Source organism: Mesoplodon mirus (assembly GCF_964341445.2).
Source record: "Mesoplodon mirus genome assembly, chromosome: 13".
NCBI lineage: Eukaryota > Metazoa > Chordata > Mammalia > Artiodactyla > Ziphiidae > Mesoplodon > Mesoplodon mirus.
This window is the reverse complement of record NC_138989.1, coordinates 1191835-1215696: the sequence shown is the minus strand read 5'-3', so window position 1 is coordinate 1215696 and position 23862 is coordinate 1191835. Positions and strand designations below refer to the sequence as shown.

General features: G+C 52.3%; 2 protein-coding genes and 1 long non-coding RNA gene across 13 annotated transcripts in view; 2 read left to right on the top strand and 1 right to left on the bottom strand.

Moving 5' to 3' along the window:
* Nucleotides 1-794: 794 nt before the first annotated feature.
* PUS1 (pseudouridine synthase 1) lies at nt 795-13072 on the top strand. 2 transcript variants are annotated; one of them, XM_082641645.1, is made up of 6 exons: nt 795-894; nt 1667-1898; nt 3761-3898; nt 7607-7709; nt 10599-11290; nt 12794-13072. In XM_082641645.1, the coding sequence occupies exons 2-6, from the start codon at nt 1677-1679 to the stop codon at nt 12839-12841; spliced, it is 1203 nt and encodes a 400-aa protein (XP_082497771.1). In that variant the 5' UTR covers nt 795-894; nt 1667-1676; the 3' UTR covers nt 12842-13072. The 2 variants fall into 2 exon arrangements, with proteins under 2 accessions (XP_082497771.1, XP_082497770.1); XM_082641644.1 differs by lacking the exon at nt 795-894 and adding an exon at nt 901-1358.
* LOC309815109 lies at nt 11297-22857 on the bottom strand. Its single transcript, XR_014295804.1, has 3 exons — nt 22796-22857; nt 13092-13582; nt 11297-11935 (listed from the first exon to the last, which is right to left on the bottom strand). It is a non-coding gene; the product is annotated as an uncharacterized lncRNA (long non-coding RNA).
* Nucleotides 22858-22885: 28 nt separating this feature from the next.
* EP400 (E1A binding protein p400) overlaps nt 22886-23862 on the top strand; it is a 114677-nt gene continuing 113700 nt past the window's right edge. For 9 of the 10 annotated variants that reach the window (XM_082641629.1, XM_082641635.1, XM_082641637.1 and 6 more), the window contains exon 1: nt 22886-23023. The gene's annotated coding sequence lies outside the window, so the exon portion shown is untranslated. The remainder of the gene's footprint in view (nt 23024-23862) is intronic. The other variant, XM_082641630.1, reaches the window with a different exon arrangement.

Below are 23862 nucleotides of genomic sequence, written 5' to 3'. Positions count from 1 at the left end.
CTGACCGAGTGGCCATCTCCGGGAGGTCTGAGTCCCGTGCTGCCAGCCGCACTTCCTTCCACCTTCTGCGGGCTGTCACTCGCTCCCGCCAGCTGTGGTGACATCTGTGCCGCCTCCCAAACCCCATGTGTGGATGAGTTTCCCATCTGTCCTCTACCAGCTTCCAGGAGGTCCTCACTCCCTGGAGCTCTCACACAGGCGGCTCCAGCATGACCCAGTCTCTCCCTGGCATCTGGGCCCCTCTCCGTGCCTCAGCTTCCTCAACTGTAAAATGGGGACAAGAGAACCTTCCTCAAGGCTTCATGAAGATTGAATAAGCTAACAGGCATCAAGCCACTAGAGCAGCACCTGGCACCGGCACATGGCAAGTGTTTTCTTATGAGAGGTTTGTGGGAAGGCGCTGGTCTGCACACTGTTGAAAGACAGGCTGTCATTCCAGATGCCGGGACTGGTGCTGTGTGGCTTCCGGCCGTGGGCTCAGCCTCTCTGTCCCTCGGGTTCCTCTTCAGTAACGTGCTTGCTCTTACGGTGCTTGCTCCCTAAGGCGGGCGAAAGGAGTGAATGAGCTAACACTTGTAACACGGAACAGAGCCTGGAAGCGTAGTTGTTAGGACGATTTGTTCGCCCTAAGAGGGCGCATCCACATCGGCCTCAAACCACCCCCGGCCTCAAACCACCCCCGAGTTGGCAGCGGGGAACCGGGCTCCCGGCGCCAGGCCCCGCCCTCCCCGCCCCGAAGCCCCGCTCAGTCCCGCCCCTGACACCAAGCTCCGCCCCAAAGCCTCGGCCCGCCTCCCCCAGAAGTACTTTTGTCCACGGCCGGCCGCCGTCCGGCCGCGCGCTCCGCTTCCGCCTTCGCCCACGTGGTCCGGCTCCGGCTCAGTCCGCGGCTCCGTGAGTGGGGCCGGGTTGGGGCGCGCCCCACTAGTCCCGGCGGGGGTGGCCGGGGTCTCCCCGATTCCCGAGGGAGAGCCGGCTGGGCGAGGCGAGAGGACGAGGGGGGAGCAGGAGGGACTGGGGAGGTCAGAGGTCAGCCTGGGGGTCAGGGACGTCTTAGGTTATCCGCGGGCGGGGCTGGAGCGTGAGAGGGTCCCGGGAAGGTTAGAGTTCACAAGGGGTGGGGCTGGAGCTTGGCCGTGGTCGGAGTTAAGGAGGGGCGGGCTGGTGTGTAGGGGCCCCGGGGAGGTTAGGGGTCTAGAGGGCCCGGTGGGTGCGTACTGGGGGAGGTCACGGGTCGGGCGCGTGCCCCCCCGCTCCTCCCGCGTCTGCATGGGGCTCCCCAGCCTGCGGGCGGCGGCCTGGGCCCTGAGGAGAGCCTGCGGACCGTGGACCCCGCGCCTGGGACCGCGCCTCCTCTGGTAATGACAGTGCACTTGTCCGTGACCCCAGGGTAGCACGCTGACCCCCCACTGAGCCCGACTGCATGCCCGGCGAGCACCAGCCCTAATCGCATAAAGTGCTGTCACTGCTCCATTTCTTGGACAGTGAAACCGAGGCCAAGTTGGTGGTTGGGCAAGATCTACAGTTAGCGCCCAGCTGGGATTTGGACTCGGTGGTCAGCCCAGGGTGTTTACTGGACCATGCTGCCACCGTCAGTCTTTCACTGGGCCGCTTCCTTCTGTGTTTTGCTCACACCCCACCCCTCCTCGCCACCGTGTCTTTTCAGTTTGCCCCCCATGGCAGGGAATGGGGAGGCCCCCATGCCCGTGGGGACCAAGCAGGAGCAGGACAGGAAGGCCCGGCGTGGCTGGCAGGGCACGGCCAGGATCTGGGAGGAAACAGAGCAGCAGGCGAAAAAGCTCAAGAGCAGCGAGGACGGGGAGCAGCACAGGAAGCTGCCCAAGCGGAAGATCGTGCTGCTCATGGCCTATTCCGGGAAGGGCTACCACGGCATGCAGGTGAGGGCGCCCGCGGGCCCGGGCAGCTCTGACTTCTCTCGAGGCCCGTGTGCTTGGGGCAGGGACCTCGGAGTGACAGTTACCCAGTGAGCCATCTTGGGAAGTGGCAGAAAGGGGGGGTCTCATTCTTCACCTCCTTTACCGTGTGGGTCCCATCAGGCAAGATTTAGATTCACATTGAAGCAGCCTTGAGCCCTGTTTCATCCATGCATTGCTTGGGGCGGGGGGCGAGGGGGAGATGTGCATGAGCCTCCCAAGGTGGTTAAAGGCCCAGGCCTGCCGATGGTCGGAGGCGGCAAGTGACTCGAGCTCTCAGTCCGTCGTTTCCTCATCTTTCTGATCACAGTGCTGACCCTATAGGGCGTGAAGGGCCATTAGGCTGACCGATACCGCACACTAGAACTGGGGCAGCGCCAGGGGTGCTCAGAAGAGGCAGCTGTTACTGTTCGTTAGACACGTGAAGGTGACAGTTGTGGGTACACAGGCACGTGAGAACTCCCTGCCCAGCCCAGCCCTGTGACCCTTTCCTGAAAGGCACAAGAGCCCCGGTACCCCAGCAGACGCACGTAGATCTTCTTCTTGTTCCTTGTGGCCAGCGTTGTGGCTCTTACACTTTGGTGCCTTGTTCTTTAAACTTCTGTAAGCTTGACTCGCAGGGAGGAATTCCCTGCTGTGTAGAGTGTCTAACTGAAGCGGGAGTTGAAGGAAACAGTGCCCAACCTTACCAGGTGCTGTGGTCACCTTTGCTGTAAATAGTAGTAGTAATGAGATACTTCGTATCCTATTTTAGTATTTTTTATTAAGTATAGGGTTGCACCCATGAAACCCATTTGAGGACCTTTGATGACCACGGGTAGCTTGTGACAGTGGTGGAAACAGTGCTTCGGTCTCACTTAGTGGAACAAATAAACCACCTCTGCTGCTCTTTGCGGGTGTTTAAATGCTTTTTTGTTTGAGGCTGACTGATTACGTGTGTTGTTGCCTTATGCGCTGTCTTGAGAATTTTGCCTGTGTCTCATCATCTTCTGTTTGCCTCAGTTTCCCCATTAGGGGAATGGATGGGGGGTAGAGGGTGACGGTAGCTCACAGGGTGATGGAAGGACACAGCGGGATGTGGGGAAGGGTTGTTATCCCCGTTTCTTAATATCCGTTCCGATCGCGGGAGGAGCATTTGTAGCTTCTTGCTGAGTAAAGGGATTGGACTTAAGCTGCGGTGGGGACTGTGAGGTAGACTTTGGGAAGAACCTGCCCCCTGTGGTGCGTCTTGGCGAAGTGCTTGTCGCCCTGTGTCCCTTGCTTTGCAAAGATTTTCTTTGACAACGTCAGGGTGGTGATCTCACTGATGTCACAGGGTCCTGCAGGCCCTGGACTGTGATTGCACTTCATCCGCACCCACTAGGTGCTGGCAGCACCCTGGGGTGGCTTCCTCCTCCAGCAGGGGGGGGCCTGCCTCCCTGTAGTGATGCAGGAGGGCCTGCTCCCTGCTGTGGTGAGGGAGGGAGACCCTGGGGTGATGAGGGAGGGGAGTCCCTCTTTGGCCGGGTACAACAGACAGATGGGTCTCCAGCAGGAGGGTGCTGGTCTCACATCTGACCAGGTAGGGGGAAATGATGTCTCAGGTGATGCCCGCTGTCAGCTGCCCAGGGTGGGAAGTTTCTAGGACTGTGGGCACCCACAGGTGGCTCTCCTGCTTCCCACAGGTCGGGGGACGAGCTGCAGGGTCTCTCCATGCCCACAGGTGCGGTCCCCACCTGCCGGGTGCGGGCACAACGCACATGCCCCTACCTGGATCGGCCGTGGCCCAGGGCCCCTACTGGGGGTGGTGACTGAGTGAAAAACAAGTTTTCTTCTCTTTTCCTCAGAGGAATGTTGGGTCCTCGAAATTCAAGACCATCGAAGATGACCTGGTGTCCGCCCTGGTCCAGTCGGGTTGTATTCCTGAGAATCACGGGGAGGACATGCGGAAGATGTCCTTTCAGCGCTGCGCCCGGACGGACAAGGTAGGTGCTGTCCCCACATCCCCTGCAGGTGCAAGGGGCACCGAAGCCGCCGGTCTGTGGTGTGTGTTTGTCCTCGTCCCACTTTCCATCTCAGCGCCTTTATCTCTCAAGATTCTCTTGGTCACAAATGACAGATGCACAGCTCAGACTAGTGTCAGTGGAAGGAAAGTTGTTGCCTCGTGTGGCCAAGAAACTGGGGCATTTCTGGCCCAGGTGTGGCTGGACCTAGGTGCTCAGGGCCACAAGGTCTGGCGTCCTCTCCGTCTGTGCTTTCTCCTCCGTCACTCCTGTGGGTGGCACGGTGGCCACGACATCTGCCTTAGGTCCATCCATCTCAGGCTCGCGACACAAGTAGGACCGCGTGGCCGCAGAGGCCTGCCATGCGTGTGATGTTAAACTTCCTAGGAGCCACAGCCAAAAGGGAAAAGGAAACAGGTGACGCTGGGTTTTGTTATCAATTTTATTTAACTTCGTGTGTCCAAGGCAGTCGCTTTTCAACGTGTAATCAATATAAAAAGCGACGAACGGGAAATAGTTTCCGTTGTGCATGTGTGAGTGCCACGTCTTTGGAGCCCCGCGGGGGTTGCACACCCAGGAGTCTCGGGGGGCCGTGACCCAGCACTGTCCATTCACGCTCATGAGATTGAGTCCTGCTGTCTGGTTGGCTCTCCCACCGTCCCAGGCCAGTCGCTGGCTGGTCCCACCCTGGCATATTCCCAGGTGTGGGGCTGGTGCGAGCAGGGGCTCCCCACAGAGGAATGGAGGGTGTCGCCGAGGCAGGTGGGACAACCAGCCACGGAGAACGTAAAGCTCTCCCCCAGGAGATAAAAAACCCAAAGTGCCCGTGCACCTTTGAGCCTGCTCTCTCAGACCCAGGCCCTGAAATCACCTCTCCGGCCACCTAAGGTCACTGGGAGTCTGTGGTACATGTAGCTTTTTGCAGGTCAGGGTCCCGGGAATCTGAATAACGTTGAGTTTCAAAGGTACAGCGTCCCCTGGGATCCACAGGCCCAGGCCAGAACCCCGGAACCAGAGCTACCGCACAGACAGCTAAGAACAAAAACAGGCGCCTGGCAGTCTCGTGGGTGATCCAGTCACATGGTAGTTGGTCCAGGTAAAGAGTACCGGGGCTATTCGTGGTGTTTGTTTTCTTTTTAACTTTCCCACTTACAGCTCTCTGGTTGTTTTCAAGGCAGAAGAAAAGTAAACATTTGACTGAGCTAATGAAGACAGCATTTCCAAATACAGGGCTAGCGTTTATTTCAGTTTTCACTGTTATTAGAGATGGTTTTATTCGAATATGTTTTCCTTCTTACATTTTGGGAAATCTAGAAAACCTTTGATACTAACATCCCCATGGATGAACAAATGATAATATTTTGTTAGTTTTTGTTGCATATTAAAAAAGAAAGTTTCAAGGCGCTGTAATTCACTCCCACACATTTTGCCCATTTAAAGGGTACATTCATTGATTCTAGTCTTTTCTCACAGTTGTGCAGCCATCACCACAGTCAAGCTTAGAACATTTTCGTCATCCCTAAAACTTCCCTGTACCCTTTAGTCATCACCCACTCTCCACCAGCATATCCAGAAAATTCTCATTTCAACGTGTAATCAGGGCTTCCCTGGTGGCACAGTGGTTAGGAATCCGCCTGCCAGTGTAGGGGACATGGGTTCGAGCCCTGGTCCGGGAGGATCCCGCATGACGCGGGGCAGCTAGGCCCGTGTGCCACAACTACTGAAGCCCGCGCGCCTAGAGAGCCCATGTTCTGCAACAGGAGAAGCCACCGCAATGAGAAGCCCGCGCACCGCAACAAAGACCCAATGCAGCCAAAAATTTTTAAAAAACAAAAAAACATGTAATCAATATAAAAAGATAAGCAATGAGATGTATTTCCGTTCCTTTTCGTGTGCTGAGACTTTGAGACCTCATTTCAGGACAGCCATTTTATGCCCTCGGTAGCCACTCGTGGCCAGATGCCTCTGTGTTGGAGGGTGTCTGCCTGGGGAACAGTGGATTCGGCCTCTGTTCCATCTCACCAGTTTGTTTTTTGTCTTCCTTCTTTTTTACAAAAATCTCTCCAACTTTTTATTTGGAAAACGTTCAGACCCCCGGAAGTCCCAGGAACGACGCGTGAACACCCTTAGTCTTCCCCTAGACTCGGCAGTGTTAAACTTTTGCCATATTTGTTTTCGTTTTTGTGCCTTTGAATGGAACCATTTGAGAGGAAGTTGCAGACGTCATCACCCTTCACCCCAAAATATGTCGCATGAGCAGTGGCGTCCCCTGGCAACTGCTCGGTGTAGCTATCACTCTTGGGAAATTTAACACTGTTACACCGTTTCTTATTGATCCTGTGTCTAACCCAGGGTTGATGGTTCCATTCAGTTGTCATGTCTTTTGAGTTTCCTTCATTTTTTTTTTTTAATTAAAATTTTTTTTTTCTATTTCTTTTATTTATTTATTTTTTTGGTTGTGTTGGGTCTTCGTTGCTGCACGTGGGCTTTCTTTAGTTGTGGCGAGCGGGGGCTGCTCTTCATTGCGGTGTGCGGGCTTCTCATTGCGGTGGCTTCTCTAGTTGTGGAGCACGGGCTCTAGGCATGTGGGCTTCAGTAGTTGTGGCACATGGGCTCAGTAGTTGTGGCTCACGGGCTCTAGAGCGCAGGCTCGGTAGTTGTGGTGCATGGGCTTAGTTGCTCCGTGGCATGTGGGATCTTCCTGGACCAGGGCTTGCACCCATGGCCCCTGCTTGGCAGGCGGATTCTTAACCACTGCACGACCAGGGGAGCCCTTGAGTTTCCTTTAAAATGGTCTCCTCACCTCCTTTCTGTCCTTCCTGGCGTGATGTTTTTGGATAGTTCAGGCCAGGTATTTTGACGAATGTCCTCGATCTATTTGTCTGATTGTTCTCATGACTAGATTCAGACTAAAGAAATGTTTCAGTGGAGTGTTACATGTGTTACACAGTACTCTGTCTTCTTTGCTTACGTTTAAAAAAATCTGTTTAGAAAGTATGACTGTAGTGAACAGAAAGGTGCATACAGTGTCAGTATAAAGTGAAACGGGTGATTCTACGGTGAACGCCTGGATAATCTCCACTCAGGTCAACACGTGGGTCTCTGCCCGCATCCCAGGAGCCCTCCCCGTCCACCTTCCGAATCAGACCGCTCCCCTCCCCCAGACCTTACTGCCATATTGCCTTTTATGAAAACTTGCTTTTAGAAAAAAGGTATAACATACAAATGGTAGATGGTACTCTTCTTGAGTGCAGAGCTTGATCAGTTTTACCTGTGTCACTAGCACCCCATCCCCACAGGATACCTGCTGTTGTGACTTAGATGGTGACCTCTTCCTTGCTCAGCTCCAGAGTTCTGTCATCTAAGTTGCATTTTCTTTTTTCCTAAGTCCTTGAGAGTCACATCCAAGGTGGGACTTTATCTCCTGTCTGCAGGATTTCATGTACTTGTTCCCATGTTTTTTGGGCTCTGAAGTTCACCTGTAATATTTTATAAGTTATGTGGCACTCACTCCCTTGTTCTTGTATCTGATTATTCCCTTCAGAGGCACTTCTAAAAGCAGAATTCCTCCACGGAAAGATGTAGCGCGCACGTGGTCCTTCTGCTGAAGAGACCAGCTTGCAGAGTGTCAGAGTGTCGTGCTCCAAGTGCAAGGCCCAGCTGGCCCTCCCATGTCTGCTTCCTTTGCAGGGTGTGTCTGCGGCCGGCCAGGTTGTGTCCCTGAAGGTGTGGCTGATTGACGACCTTTTAGAAAAGATTAACAGCCACCTTCCGTCTCACATTCGGATACTGGGTAAGCCTTGCAGCGCTGGGCTGCACGCTGGGTGGTGGCCGGTCTCACAGGGACACGAAATTTCTTCTTTCACCGAGTTTCTCTGTTGCGGAGCTAAGATAAACAGGGTGGTTGCTTAGCAGTTGGTAGGAGTGGTTGTGAGTCAGCTGTAAGAAAGGGTTCAGTATTCCCACCTCCTTCAGAAAGGGACACAGCCAGACACACTTGGAAAGGCCCTCGGCGCAGCATCTTGGTGCTACATGTACCTTGTTTTAGCCAAATGCTTGGATATGAAAGTCCAGATTTGATAAAATTAAAACAGGGGCTCTGACTCCCTATTGTAACAGGCCTGATAATGGGATTTCCAGTCTGACCCTCTCTGCCTTTTAAGTGGCATATATGTGCCATTGATAATTAATGTGGTTACTGGGGTGGCTGGGGGTAGCTCTTCTTGCCTTCTGTTCTCTCTGTCCCATTTGTTTCCCTCTTCTTTTTCTCCCTCCTTTTGGATTAATTGATGTTTCTTATCATTGCATTTCATCATCACCTTGGTTAGCTAATGCGATGACTCGCTATGGTTTTTTTTAGTGATTGCTTTGCCGGCCCTTAAAGCAAGGGCTGGCAAAGTCTTTCTGTAGAGGGCCAGGTAGTAAACTATCTGAGGCTTTGTGGCCACATAGATTACTGTCTCTGTTGCATATTCTTCTCCTTTGTTTCTTTTTTTAACCACCCTTTCAGCCTTAGCTCAGAAGTTGTACAGGAACGGCCATGGTTTTGGCCACTGTTTGCCAGCCCCGGGGTCAAAGCATCCATGGGCCAGTTACCACAGCTGCCTTCACGTGAAGCCAGGCCACCTTGCACGCACCTAACACCTGCAGCCATGTACTTGCACCTCTCCTGCTGTCGTGACGTGTATTTCAGGTCTGCCTGTGTTATCGCCCGCACACTACAGTGTCAGTTTTTCTTTAACCAGAGAATTAAAAACACTTTTCAATGCTCTTTAAAGTTGAAGTATAACCAGTGCACGGTAAACTGCATAGTTCATTATACAATTAAAAAGTTGTGATATGTGTGCACACCTGTGCAACCAGCCCACTTGAGAGAGTCACCCTGTCACCCCCAGAAGATTGGAACCCTCCCCACGTCCCTCCCACCCCATTTCTCACCAGGCCACCACTGATCTGCTCTCTTTCACTATAGATTGCTTCGTATTTCTAGAGTTTTATGTAAATAGGATCGTATGGAATGGCTTCTTTCACGGAGCCTGGTTAAAGATTCCCGCACGCTGTCGGGTGTATCCGGTTTGTTCCTTTCCATTGCTGCGTGGTTTCCAGTTGTTTATCCACTTGCCTGGTGGGGAACGCTGCGGGTGTTTCCAGTGTGGGGCTGTTACAAAAAGAAACTGCCATGAACGTCTGGTCCAAGTATAAATAGGGATCTCAACACAAAGTCACAACCGTTATTTTTGGTTACTTTGCCCACTATTAAATTTATTTTTTAAATGTTTATTTATTTATTTATTTGCTGCACTGCACGGCATGTGGGGTCTCATTCCCCGACCAGGGATGGAAGCCGCGCCCCCTGCAGTGGCAGCACGGAGTCCTAACCGCTGCACCACCAGGGAAGGCTCTGCATTTATTATTGGCATAACGCGGTTTTATTTTTATTACCCTGTGGTCTTTCTCTGCCTGGTGAGGATAATTCCCTCCTGAAGACCTTCTCCGGGAGCCAATCCTCTGAAAGTCCCGTGTAAGGCCTCTTGACATTCATTCCACGGGGATGTCCTCATGTACTCACAGGTTGTTCCCCACTTCTGCTAAAATAACACCAAAGCCCTACACAGTTCGCAGCCGTTAGCACTGCTTACATAACACAACACAGCAAGGCTGTGTTTCCCTCATTAACAGCCCAGCCATGTGGTCGGCTGCCGGCCCCTTTCAGCCTTTTCTTGGCAGTTATGTTCCGCACGACAGAAATTAGGTGCACAAAGCATACCTGTGACGCTCTGTGTCGATGAAATTGGATTCTTAAAGCAAGACAAAACACAAAAATAAGATTACCCCAAATCAAACGCGACAGCAGAGACAGAAGACGGGAAGGGCGGTGCGGATGCAGCCTTGAACTGGCAGCCCCGGCGCGGTGTCCAAATCAGTCCTTGTAACATGAAGCCAAAGTTGGCCTTTAAGTCAGCCTCCTCGTGAGGCTGAGTCCTCGCGACCCCGTCTTGACTTTAGCGTGAGGACAGCCGCGGAGCACGGAGCACCCAGGGCCACAAGGCGCTTCGTGGTCCCCAGTTCCCAGAAACCGCCCCCCCAACAGTTGTGATTCTTTCAGAAATTTTCTATACAAATACAGACATAATCCGTATGTTTGTGTTTCTCTCCAAAGAGAAATACACACGTAGTTCTTCGTTTTGCTTTTCTTTTTTCACTTAACGGTTAAGTCGTCTGTTGGGAGGCCTGGCCAGGCACAGTGAGCGCCCAGCGGTGCGGCCCCCGGTCCTGGGGACGGGCACCTGCTCTGCGGGGCTGCTTTCGGTTCATTCTGCAAATGTCTAAGAGCCGTTGATCGTTTCCCTGTTGCTGGACTTTTTAAGTTGTTTCCAGTTCTTTTGCTGTTTGAACACACTGCTGTCCCTGGCCTCACCTGCAGGATGGCTTCTGATCCAAGGCTTCTGGGTCGGGGTCACCGGCTGGTGCTTTAGTCCGCGTGGGTCCCCCGGGATCCGTGAGGCGAGAGCAGGATGTCCCGCACCTCGGCCGACCCCGGGGTTTGTTGGACAGGGTTTGGCTGAGGGTTTAGCGCACGGAGCCGGGGCCCCCTCGGGCTCGTCCGGGTTCGGCAGGTGACGTGCCGGCACTCAGACCTGCTCAGGGTGTCGTTGGTCCTCATGGCCTCCTCTGCCCCCAGGACTGAAAAGGGTCACGGGCGGCTTCAACTCCAAGAACAAGTGCGACGCCAGGACCTACTTCTACATGCTGCCCACGTTCGCCTTTGCCCACAAGGACCGCGACGCGCAGGACGAGACGTACCGGCTGCACGCGGAGACGCTGGGGCGTGTGAACCGGCTCCTGGCCTGCTACAGGGGCACCCACAACTTCCACAACTTCACCTCGCAGAAGGGGCCCCGCGAGCCCAGCGCCCGGCGCTACATCCTCGACATGTTCTGCGAGGAGCCCTTCGTGCGCGAAGGCATGGAGTTTGCGGTGATCAAGGTCAAGGGCCAGAGCTTCATGACGCACCAGATCAGGAAGATGGTGGGGCTGGTGGTGGCCATCGTCAAGGGCTACGCGCCCGAGAGCGTGCTGGAGCGCTGTTGGGGGGAGGCCAAGGTGGACGTGCCCAAGGCGCCAGGGCTCGGCCTGGTCCTGGAGCGGGTGCACTTCGAGAAGTACAACCAGCGCTTCGGCCACGACGGGCTGCACGAGCCGCTGGACTGGGCACGGGAGGAGGCTGAGGTCACGGCCTTCAAGGAGCAGCACATCTACCCCACGATCATCAGCACCGAGCGCCACGAGAGGTCCATGGCCCAGTGGCTGAGCACCCTGCCCGTGCATGACTTCAGCGCCACTGCCCACGCGGCCGCTGGCCCGGGCACCAAGGTGGGGCTGGGGCCACGGGGGCTGGGGGTCAGGGGAACCACGGGGGCTGGCGCTGGCCCTTCCAGGGGCTCAGCCAAGCACTTGTCCACATCTGTCATTGTCCGTGGCTAAGCTTAAACCCACTCTGCCCCCTGTCATTGTACCCATTGTATAGATGAGCAAGCTGAGGCACCAAGAGGCCTGTCGCTGCCCCGGGGTCACAACAGTGGGAGGAGCAGGGCCAGGGCATAGGACCTGGTGGCCGGCTCCCCTGCTCTGCGCTCAGTGACGCTGGGTGAGGGACGTGCTCGGTGGCCGTCTTCCCGTGCGTGAGATGGAGGTGCCAGTAGGACGTCCCCCTCTGGCTGATGCTGCTGGGCAGTTGGCACGTACCTGGCTCCAGAACATGGGGTAGCTTGACAGGCGCCAGGGACGCTGAGCGGCCAAGCGTCGTTCTCCTCGCCCTCTGGGCGGCGTTCCCGTCCAGGCCCGCGGTGCCCTCCTCCGTCTGGGAGGGGACGCAGGCTGTGCTTTGGGCTCCGCTCCCCTGGAGCCCTGCTGTCCGATACCGACCAGGGACCTGGCTCAGAGTGTGATTCGTCTGTGAGTTAACTGCCAACCTTATGTATGTCAGAAGGAGAGCGTCCACGATTGGAGGTGCTGGAGCTGAAAGTTAACATTTTACTTTAGTTCTCAATTCTTTACCCTGGGGCGAGGGAGGTCCCCAAAGCCATGTTCTCTCATGGTGTCCCAGCAGGCTGTCAAAGGGTGAGATTCGCACCTGGAGCTCTGGGAGATTTCTTCCCATTATCTAGATATCTAGAAAAACACTGTCCTTCCTCCCCAACCCGTGTGCGTACAGGTAAGGGGGGGCAAGCAAGGTGGGCCAGGCGTGAGAAAGGCAGGGGTTGTGGGTCGGATGGTGAATTCCAAGCAGCGTCGGGGAGGAGACAGGACTTGGTGGAGACTGAGAAACAGCAGGGCTCTCGTTCCATCAGAAGGGCCCCTGCAGCTCAGCGCCAGCCAGTGGAGGGTGGGCCTGAGCGTTGTCGGAGCTTACCTTTTCTCAGGAGAAACTGGGATTCCAGACTTGTATGTGAAATAGTCCACTCTTTAAATGTTGGTGGTTATTAATTTTCCCAGCACTGTGAGGCCAAACGGAGCACGTGTACAGATGGGACCTGGGGGCCAGGCTTGCTCTCTGCCTGATTCCCACAGACAGAGAGAGGCCTCTGACCGTCTGCCGTCTTTATATAGCGCTGAGGGGCTTGCACTTGACCAGCTTTGCGGTAGATCAGTTTTATGTCCCCAAGGTCATTGAAGCCTCTGGGAGCTGGAGGAGCCCGGTGAAGACCCCCTCTGGTCCCCAGCCCTTGGCTTTGCCTGTTCAAGACAGGTTCTTGAATCAGTGAAGAGGAAGCCGGGGTGAGGCTGAGCCTCGCCCTGGGCAGCCCCCGAGCAGGGGAGCCCTCTCCGGGCAGCGTGCTCCCCAACAGCCGTTTCCTGTCTGCTCTCGCTCTGCAGGTCCCCCGCCCCCTGGAAGGCAGTGACGGGGACGGGGACAGTGACTGAGCTGGCCCACGACACGCACGCCGGGACCCGCCAGCCTGCCTCGCCCCGACGGGACGGCCCGCGCCGGCCTCCTCAGCTCAGGATCCTGAGACCTGCATCACTGAGTTTCCGTCACAGGGAGAACCTGCTGCGAGTCTATTTTCAGCTCATGCGTTGACTACACACAACTCAGCATGTAAAGACACTATTTTTTTAAAGAAGCGATTTTCTTATTAAATAAGTACAAACCTTGCTTAGTCACTTCTTTTACCTTTTTCTCAGTCTTTTCCACGGGTCTTTCACCGAGAGAGGTGCAAGGGAGCACCGTGTGCTGTGTCAGCAGCAGACCGGAGCGGTGGGAACGGGTGACCTGGCTGGGGCGCGTGCCTGGGCGGAGGCTGGAGCGGGCGGGACAGCGGGCGGCTCCTGGCAGGACTGGCTGTCAGGCTGTCAGGGTGGGGCTCGGCGGCCCGGCGAGCGGCGCAGACCAGAACAGAACGGGGGCCGTCGGGCCAGGGGTAGCAGTCCCCAGTGCTGGAGGACACGGGCTCCTTCTGGGTGTCCACCTGGCCCCCTGCGGCACGCAGCTTTCATCCTGGTCCGTGCATCCCTGGCGCCGTCCGTGTTCCGGGAGGGAGGGAGGAGGGAGGGCAGAAGGAAGGGGCACAGCGTTGCCTGTCCCGTAGCGAGAGCCCTCCTGGACGTCCCGCCAGCGGCCTCATCCCCTCGCTGGCCAGAGGTGTGTCACGTGGTCACTTCCAGCTGCAAGGGGGGCAGGGAAATGCTTTTAAGTGGCGCCCTGCGGAGGCTACGCTCTGTTACCAAGGAAGAGGGGTCAGGCGGGGGTAGGCAGTCGGCAAGTCTGCTGCAGGAGACGCGTGGTGTGTGTGCACGTGGGACGCACGCGTGCACGTGGTGTGTGAGCAGTTTGTGCACATTTATGTGATGTGATTGTAGGTGACGTGTCTGCATGGGTACGTGTGCACGTGTGATGTATGTGCAAATGCCGTATGGTGGGTTGCACACGTGTGTACAACGTGGCTGGGCAAATCTCCTCGAGGGAGCACTCCCTTTCGGAGAACAGAGCGGGTGGGGTGAGTAGAATCGGGAAGACTGGCAGTGACCTGGGGGAGAGACCAAGTGAGGTGTGCCTTCGGGTCCGAGAAACCTTAGCTAGTGGTTGCCGCTGCCCGGTGGCCTGGGGCTGGGACAGGAGGGAGGGTTCGAGGCTGACTTGGGCTTTGGGTTTTAGGAATTGATGAGCTAGCTGGGCCATTAACAGGTGGCGTGATTAGGAACAGGATGGGCTTGAAGGAGAAATATTGGGGCTTGGCTTTAAGCATGTTAATTTTACCTGTGATAGGGCTTTTTAAGTCACTTCCCAGGGCAGAAAGTAACCTAAGAACTGCTGGGATCATGGGCTTCTCCCCATGAAATGTTACATGGTCTTGGTTTCAGGGTCAAATTGTAGACAATTCCCAAGTGTGACTCCAGGCAATTAGTGAGTGAGTCTTGTTTTGTTTTTTAGCAAAGAACAAACTCCTTTCTTTAAAAAAAAAAAATTATTTATTTTCTTGGCTGCATCGGGTCTTAGTTGCGGCACACGGGATCTTCGTTGAGGCATGTGGGATCTTTCCTTGCAGAGCGCTGGCTTCTCTCTAGTTGCAGGGCGCGGGTTTTCTCTCTCTAGTTGAGGCGTGTGAGCTCAGTAGTTGTGGTGCAAGGGCTTAGTTGCCCCGCAGCCCCTGGGATCTTAGTTCCCCGACCAGGGATCAAACCCACGTCCACTGCATTGGAAGGCAGATTCTTTACCACTGGACCGCCAGGGAAGTCCCTGGGTGACTCATTTTAATCACCTTGGAGGATCCATGGGTATGTGATATTTTAAAATATGTACTTGGAGGGAATTCCCTGGTGGTCCAGTGGTTAGGACTCCACACTTCCACTGCAGGGGGCATGGGTTCGATCCCTGGTCGGGGAATTAAGATCCTGCATGCTGCATGGCACGGCCAAAAAAATAAATAAAATAAAATAAAATAAAATATGTACTTGGAAAAACAGAGTACAAAAAAACAGAAGTTGCCGTCCCTCCCTAATTCCCAGTGTCTCTCCATAGGCCCCTACTCTTACTTTTTTCTTGTGACTTCCAGAGATCTCTGTGCATATGTGAGCATGTCTGACCCTTGTCTTCACACAGACGGTGGTGGTCTTTGCCGTCACAGAAGTCTGTGTCATTCTTGCTGGTGGCCCACAGTGTACGCCGTCCATACTACTCAGCCTGCTGGTGGACATGTGTCCAGCCTTTGATTTTGCACACAATGACCGTCCCTATACATCCTTGTCCACGTGTGAGCATCCCTAGATGCAGACTCGGTGGTCTTGCGGGGTTCTAATGCCTACCTAGTTCTGACAGCCCCTGTCTACCGTACAAGTGTTTCCTGGGATCCCTGCCGGTATGATATGACAATGCCTGTTCCCCCACTCTCCACAACGCCAGGGAGCAAACCTGATCTTGGGGCCGGCCTTCTTTTGGGCCTCGTGCCCCTTCCCTGAGTGGGGAAGCACACTCAGGAGAAAGTCAGAGTCAGGGGCCTGCATAGTCGGGGTCTCACTTGTCAGCAACTGAGACTGAGTCTGGCTGATTTAAACAGAAAAGCAGGGCTCCCCTGGTGGCGCAGCGATTAAGACTCCGCCTGCCAATGCAGGGGACATGGGTTCGAGCCCTGGTCTGGGAAGATCCCACATGCTGTGGAGCAACTAAGCCCGTGCGCCACAACTACTGAGCCTGCGCTCTAGAGCCCGCGTGCCACAGCTACTGAGCCTGTGCTCTAGAGCCCGTGCTGCACAACAAGAGAAGCCACCATAATGAGAAGCCCGCACACCTCAAGGAAGAGTAGTCCCTGCTCAAACAAAGACCCAACACAGCCAAAAATAAATAAATAAAATAAATTAAAAAACAAAACAAAAACAGAAAAGCACTGTATCCCCCCGATGCAGGAGGGCAAGCAGAGCCTGAGCTGGCACCTCCTTCCCCTGCCCCAGTCCTGGCTGAGGGAGGAGCTTGGCGGCCCATCATGCCAGCCTTCCCCGGCTGCCCCGCAGATTCCCACATTGGCCAGTGTGTAAGATGTGCACAGGAATCAACCATCCAAGAAAACAGTGGGAAAATCATTTAACGTTTTTTTTTTAATTGAAGTATAGTTAGTTTACAATATTCTATAAGTTGCAGGTATACAATATAGTAGTTCACAGTTTTGTTTTGTTTTGTTTTTTTTGTGGTGCGCGGGCCTCTCACTGTTGTGGCCTCTCCCGTTGCGGAGCACAGGCTCCGGACGCGCAGGCTCAGCGGCCATGGCTCACGGGCCCAGCCGCTCCGCGGCATGTGGGATCCTCCCGGACCGGGGCACGAACCCGTGTCCCCTGCATCGGCAGGCGGACTCTCAACCACTGCGCCACCAGGGAAGCCCGCGGTTCACAGTTTTTAAAGCTTACATTTAAGCAGTTTTGATCTGTGTGTATTGAAACTGCAGTTTGAGAGGGTCTATGAGGGAAAATGTTACAGTCTGCTTCTGGAAACGGAAACCACTCTGCAGATTTAGTTGGGCAGACATTTTCTACAGGAAATTTGGGGCTTGTGCATTGTTGGAGGGGCCTAATAACCTGGTTTGGACTGGGTCTCCTGGAATGACTCCCAAAACAAAACAGAACTGAACCCCCCCCCAAGGCACCTCCAGTTGCTGATACTGCCTCTGGAGCCGAGAGGGATGGGAGGACCCAGGACCCCCAATAGCCCCACACTTGGAGATGTGTTATGGCAGGCCCAGAGCTGCGTCCAGGGTCAGGGATTCAGGTCAAGAAGCTACCCACCACTGGACCTCCCTTACAGGAGAGACTCAAATTTGTCAACTCATATTCGTCAGCAAGTGCAGCCAGGAGCAGCAGGAAGGAGGGCACCTCCCCGCCACCCCCAGTCATGCACAGATGCAGCAAGCCGGAGGGGCCCAAGTCTTGGCTGGGGCTCTGACCTCCAAGGAATCTGGCAGGTGTAGTTTTTAACTTTCTAACTTTGCTAAGTAGGAGGGTGGAGTAAAGATTGAAAGGGCCTCCCTACCAGTACTTAGAAACATGAAATCACTCCCCTCTTTCATCCAACTCATTTTATCCCTTTCATGTCCCTCTCCTGTCTCCCTTTTATAGTCAAGCTTTTTTTTCTCTTTAGAATTTTCTGTGTGTTTAATATCAGAGAGGATATTTGCATCTGCTTTTTGCTGAGTTGATCACTTTAGCCTACATTTCTTTTTTAAAGATAGATTTCTGACTCTTCCAAAATATAGCAGAGGGAGGAACACTCCCAAACTCATTCTACGAGGCCACCATCACCTTGATACCAAAACCAGACAAGGATGTCACAAAGAAAGAAAACTACAGGCCAATATCACTGATGAACATAGATGCAAAAATCCTCAACAAAATACTAGCAAACAGAATCCAACAGCACATTAAAAGGATCATACACCATGATCAAGTGGGGTTTATTCCAGGAATGCAAGGATTCTTCAATATACGCAAATCAATCAACGTGATACACCATATTAAAAAACTGAAGGAGAAAAACCATATGATCATCTCAATAGATGCAGAGAAAGCTTTCGACAAAATTCAACACCCATTTATGATAAAAACTCTCCAGAAAGTAGGCACAGAGGGAACTTACCTCAACATAATAAAGGTCATATAGGACAAACCAACAGCCAACATCGTCCTCAATGGTGAAAAGCTTAAACCATTTCCACTAAGGTTAGGAACAAGACAAGGTTGCCCACTCTCACCACTCTTATTCAACCTAGTTTTGGAAGTTTTAGCCACAGCAATCAGAAAAGAAAAGGAAATAAAAGGAATCCAAATTGGAAAAGAAGAAGTAAAGCTGTCACTGTTTGCAGATGACATGATACTATACATAGAGAATCCTAAAGATGCTACCAGAAAACTACTAGAGCTAATCAATGAATTTGGTAAAGTTGCAGGATACAAAATTAATGCACAGAAATCTCTGGCATTCCTATATACTAATGATGAAAAATCTGAAAGTGAAATCAAGGAAACACTCCCATTTACCATTGCAACCAAAAGAATAAAATATCTAGGAATAAACCTTCCTAAGGAGACAAAAGACCTGTATGCAGAAAATTATAAGACACTGATGAAAGAATTTAAAGATGATACAAATAGATGGAGAGATGTACCATGTTCTTGGATTGGAAGAATCAACATTATGAAAATGACTCTACTACCCAAAGCAATCTACAGATTCAATGCAATCCCTATCAAACTACCACTGGCATTTTTCACAGAACTAGAACAAAAAATTTCACAATTTGTATGGAAACACAAAAGACCCCGAATAGCCAAAGCAATCTTGAGAACGAAAAATGGAGCTGGAGGAATCAGGCTCCCTGACTTCAGACTATACTACAAAGCTACAGTAATCAAGACAGTATGGTACTGGCACAAAAACAGAAAGATAGATCAATGGAACAGGATAGAAAGCCCAGAGTTAAACGCACGGACATATGGTCACCTTATCTTTGATAAAGGAGGCAGGAATGTACAGTGGAGAAAGGACAGTCTCTTCAATAAGTGGTGCTGGGAAAACTGGATAGGGACATGTAAAAGTATGAGATTAGATCACTCCCTAACACCATACACAAAAATAAGCTCAAAATGGATTAAAGACCTAAATGTAAGGCCAGACACTATCAAACTCTTAGAGGAAAACATAGGCAGAACACTCTATGACATAAATCACAGCAAGATCCTTTTGGACCCACCTCCTAGAGAAATGGAAATAAAGACAAAAATAAACACATGGGACCTAATGAAACTTAAAAGCTTTTGCACAGCAAAGGAAACCATAAACAAGACCAAAAGACAACCCTCAGAATGGGAGAAAATATTTGCAAATGAAGCAACTGACAAAGGATTAATCTCCAAAATTTATAAGCAGCTCATGCAGCTCAATAACAAAAAAACAAACAACCCAATCCAAAAATGGGCAGAAGACCTAAATAGACATTTCTCCACAGAAGATATACAGACTGCCAACAAACACATGAAAGGATGCTCAACATCTTTACTCATTAGAGAAATGCAAATCAAAACTACAATGAGATATCATCTCACACCAGTCAGAATGGCCATCATCAAGAAATCTAGAAACAATAAATGCTGGAGAGGGTGTGGAAAAAAGGGAACACTCTTGCACTGCTGGTGGGAATGTGAATTGGTACAGCCACTATGGAGAACGGTATGGAGGTTCCTTAAAAAACTACAAATAGAACTACCATATGACCCAGCAATCCCACTACTGGGCATATACCCTGAGAAAACCATAATTCAAAAAGAGACATGTACCAAAATGTTCATAGCAGCCCTATTTACAATAGCCCGGAGATGGAAACAACCTAAGTGTCCATCATCGGATGAATGGATAAAGAAGATGTGGCACATATATACAATGGAATATTACTCAGCCATAAAAAGAAATGAAATTGAGCTATTTGTAATGAGGTGGATAGACCTAGAGTCTGTCATACAGAGTGAAGTAAGTCAGAAAGAGAAAGACAAATACTGTATGCTAACACATATATATGGAATTTAAGAAAAAAAAATGTCATGAAGAACATAGGGGTAAGACAGGAATAAAGACACAGACCTACTAGAGAATGGACTTGAGGATATGGGGAGGGGGAAGGGTAAGCTGTGACAAAGTGAAAGAGCGGCATGGACATATATACACTACCAAACATAAGGTAGATAGCTAGTGGGAAGCAGCCGCATAGCTCAGGGAGATCAGCTCGGTGCTTTGTGACCGCCTGGAGGGGTGGGATAGGGAGGATGGGAGGGAGACGCAAAAGGGAGGGGATATGGAAACATATGTATATGTATAACTGATTAAATTTGTTATAAAGCAAAAAAATAAAAAAATTTAAAAAAAAAAAAGATTTCTGATTGAGATATAATTCATGTACCACAAAACTCACCCTTTCAAGGTGCACAATCCAGTGGTGTTCAGTAAATTCACGAAGTTGTGCAACCATCAGCACTCCCTAATTTCACCTTTTTCATCAACCTTGAAAGGAAACCCTGCATCCAGCTGCTGTCATTCCAATCCCCTCCCTCCAGCCCCTGGAAACCAGCATCTACTTTCCATGTCTATGGATTTGCCTATTCTGTACATTTGATATAAATGGAATCATGTGATACGTGGCCTTCGGTGTCTGGCTTCTTTCACTTAGTGTAGTGCTTTTTTCAAGGTTCATTTATGTTGTAGCCTGTGTCAGTATTTCATCTTCCTTTTTTTGGCTGAATAATATTCCATCGTATGGATATGCCACATTTTGTTTATTCATCAGTTGATGGATATTTGGGTTGTTTACATTTCTTGGGAATTATGAGTAATGCTGCTAAGAATATTTTCATACACACTTCCATGTGGCTGTGTGTTTCTAATTCTCTTGGGTATATACTTAGGAGTGGAATTCCTGGGTCATATGTTAACTCCTAACAACTCTTTTGTGGAACTGCCAAACCATTTTTTTCAAGAGGCTGCATCACTTTAAGTTCCCACCAGCAGTGTATGAGGTTTCCGATTTCACCATAGGCTCGTGCACCTGTTGTTACCTTTTTTTTTTTTTTTGGCTTGAAACAACGCAGATTTATTACCTTAGAGTCATGCAGGCCAGAAGTCCAAAATGGGTCTCATGCGGCTAAAATCATGGTGCTGGCAGGAGGCTCCAGGGGAGAATTCATCTCCTTGTCCTTTTCAGCTTCTACCCACATTCCCTGCATCACAGCCCACAGCCAGCAGTCGTACCTGTCCAGCCTCTTGCTTCTCTCATCTCCTCTCCTACTTCTTCTGGAGTCAAATCTCCCTCTACCTCCCACTTGCGATTACATTCGGGGCTCACACGGGCTCATTCAGAGCTGTCCAAGATAAAGATGCAGTTACCTTTTTTTTTTTTAAACAATGTCTTTTTAAAATTTAATTAATTTATTTTTGGCCTTGGGTCTGCGTTGCTGCACGTGGGCTTTCTCTAGTTTTGGCGAGCTGGGGCTACTCTTCATTGCACTGCGCGGGCTTCTCATTGCAGTGGCTTCTCTTGTTGCAGAGTATGGGCTCTAGGCACGTGGGCTTCAGTAGTTGCAGCATGCGGGCTCAGTAGTTGTGGCTCACGGGCTCTAGAGGGCAGGCTCAGTAGTTGTGGTGCACGGGCTCAATTGCTCTGTGGCATGTGGGATCTTCCCAGACCAGGGCTCGAACTTATGTCCCCTGCATTGGCAGGTGGATTCTTAACCACTGCACCACCAGGGAAGCCCTACCTGACTTTTTGATTCAAGCCATCCTAGTGCTTTTGGTTTATATTTCCCCGATCCCTAATGACGTTGAATATCTTTTCATGGGCCTATTTGTACATCCTCTTTTGAGGCATATATGCAAGTCCTTTGCCCATTTAAAAAAATTTTTTTAACTGAAGTATAGTTGATTTACAATGTTGTGTTAATTTCTTCTGTACAGCAAAGTGACTCAGTTATACACATATACATGTATATATTCTTTTTCATATTCTTTTCCATGATGGTTTGTCACAGGATACTGAACATAGTTCCCTGTGCTATACAGTAGGACCTTGTTGTTAATCCATCCCTTTGCCCATTTTAAAATTAGTTGCCTTTTGACTCTTCAGTTGCAAGTTCTTTATTCTGGATACAAGTCCCTTATCAGGTATATGATTTGCAGCTATTTTCTCTCATTCTCTGGGTTGTCTTTTCTTAATGGTGTCATCTGAAGCACAAGTTTTTAATTTTGATGATGTCCAACCTATTTTTTGTTACTTCTGTTTTTGGTGTCATAAGAAACCACTGCCTAACCCAAGATCCTGAAGATTTGCATCTATGCTTCCTTCTGAGAGTTCTGTAATTTTAGCACTTACATTTAGGCCTTTGATCCATTTTGAGTTCACTTTTGCATATAGTGTGAGGCTGTGGTCCAACTCCATTCTTTATGAAAGCAGCTCGTGTGCCCCTTTCTTGTTTGCCCATTCTGTTCCCCTCTAACCTTAAAAGAACCTAATTATAGGAATGAGGTCACTAGGCAATTTAACCTAATTCCTGACTAATGCTCTCCTGAATGCACACATGCCTTGCCTAACCTGTTGATTCTTTCCCTAGATTAAAAGAAGTCAGAATGAAGAACTAAGCAGTTAAAGAATGACCAGCTCTCTGCCCCCAGCAACCCCCTTAGCAATCCTGCAGGCAGGTCACCGAGGCAAGATAACATCTGAAGAGTCAGCCAGTGTGCACGCAATGGAGAAGGACGCAGAACCCACCCTCCTGCTTCGATGACTGCCTGAGATTCTCCCCGCTCCTTCCCTTTAAAAACTGTCATGGCTGAGCAGAATCCTCGGAGTTGATCTCTGGACGCGAGTCCACCTCCTCCCCAGACTGCCGGCTTTTCTGATTAAAGCACCTTTCCTTTCTCCTGACTCTTGCTTCCCGTTTATTGGCTTTGAGCAGCGAGCAGCCGAAGCTGAGCTGGGTAACAGTTACCAGTGGACACCCCGTCTCCCCGCACCGTTTGTCTGGTTCTGAGGGATGACTTCCTCGGCTCCCGCCCCCTTTCTGCGCCGCCTCCTCACTCCGCCCTCCGGCTGGCCCTTCCTCCTGCTCCGCCAGCCCGTCTGCCCGCCCCCGCCCCGCCCACAGCACCGGCAGCCGACCTCGCCCCCCCCGGGATGGGCGGCCCCGCGGGCTTCCGAGACCTCCTCCGGAGGCTACCAGCCGGCGCGCAATAGGCGCTGCGGCGGGAGGACCGAGCGCACACCCGCGCCCTCGTCCTCGCAGCGCCCCCAGGGCAACCTCCGCTCTCCACAAACCCGGCGCCCGCTCCGCCGCCGGCCCATCGGCCCGCGCCCTCACCTTGCCGCTCTAGCTCTCGCCGCCGTCTCCACGCCTCCCGCTCCGCCTACGTCACGCCGGGCGCCAACGCGCAGCTGCGAGCGCGGGGTGCGCGTCCCTTCCGGCTCGCCGTAGCAGGCGCGCCGCCGCTTCCTCCGGCCGGGCCCCGGATGTGTCGAGCGGAACGGTGCCGTCTGGGCCCGGTCCCCAGCCCCAGCCCGACGTGGAGGAGCGCGGACCAGACCCGGGGTAGGTGTGGGCGCGGCTGGGACAACGGGCCGGGGGTCTTATGGCCTGCGCCCCGGCCTCGGTTCCCCCTGGAACCTCCCGGCGGGGGCCCGGGGCGCCGGGGAGGGAGGCCCCGCGCGGCGCTGGCTGTGGGACGGGATGGGCTCGGCGCCGGGACCGGTCGGTCGTGAGGGGGGCCGGCGGCGGCCGGGGGCGCTGCGGGCCCGCTGCGGGCCGGCCCGTTGCTCCCGGTGAGTGGGCCGCGGGGCGCCTCGCATTGTTTTTTTGTGCGCGGGATTCAAGTCAGGTCTGTTGCTTTCTTTTGGTCTCGTGGTCCGGGTTCGATGCCCGACCCTCTCCGCAGCATGGGGATGGCGCGGCGTTGCTTCTTCGCGCGAGGTGTCCCGCGCAGGTGTGGGCACAGGTGCCGAGGGAGAGTGACTTGTCAGACGTGTCGGCCAGGGAGCCCTGCGGCGCCACGGCGTGCGGCCGCCTCCGGCCCCCCTCCCTCGCCCACTTGCAGCCCTCAGCTGGCTAAGGCTTGTCGCCCCCGGGGTCTTCGCGTTGCCCGCGCCCTCCGCCCGGAACACCTTCCCGCAGAGATCTGCCGTCCGCATCTCTGCTCAGACGCCACCTCCTCAGTCGGAGAAGAATAACCTAGCGGCGGGCTAGTAGTGCTTATCCCGGGCGTTATAGATGAGTTTTATTCTCTTCGCTTATTTGTATTTTCTGGTGAATTTTTTTTATACCTGATATGTGCAATAAAATGGTTTTTGTAAGTTTTTTTTAGTGGAACCAATGAAATATAAATATGCTCTCTGAATGGTTGGAAAAAAATGTAAAAATACATATTAAAACTC

Excerpts from the sequence above, each read along its gene's own strand:
- PUS1 (XM_082641644.1), top strand. The coding sequence starts at position 1,270 with ATGGGGCTCCCCAGCCTGCGGGCGGCGGCCTGGGCCCTGAGGAGAGCC. Across the intron at positions 1,359-1,666 it reads CTGGGACCGCGCCTCCTCTG|TTTGCCCCCCATGGCAGGGA; the intron begins GTAATGACAGTG and ends GTGTCTTTTCAG. Across the intron at positions 3,899-7,606 it reads GCTGCGCCCGGACGGACAAG|GGTGTGTCTGCGGCCGGCCA; the intron begins GTAGGTGCTGTC and ends CTTCCTTTGCAG.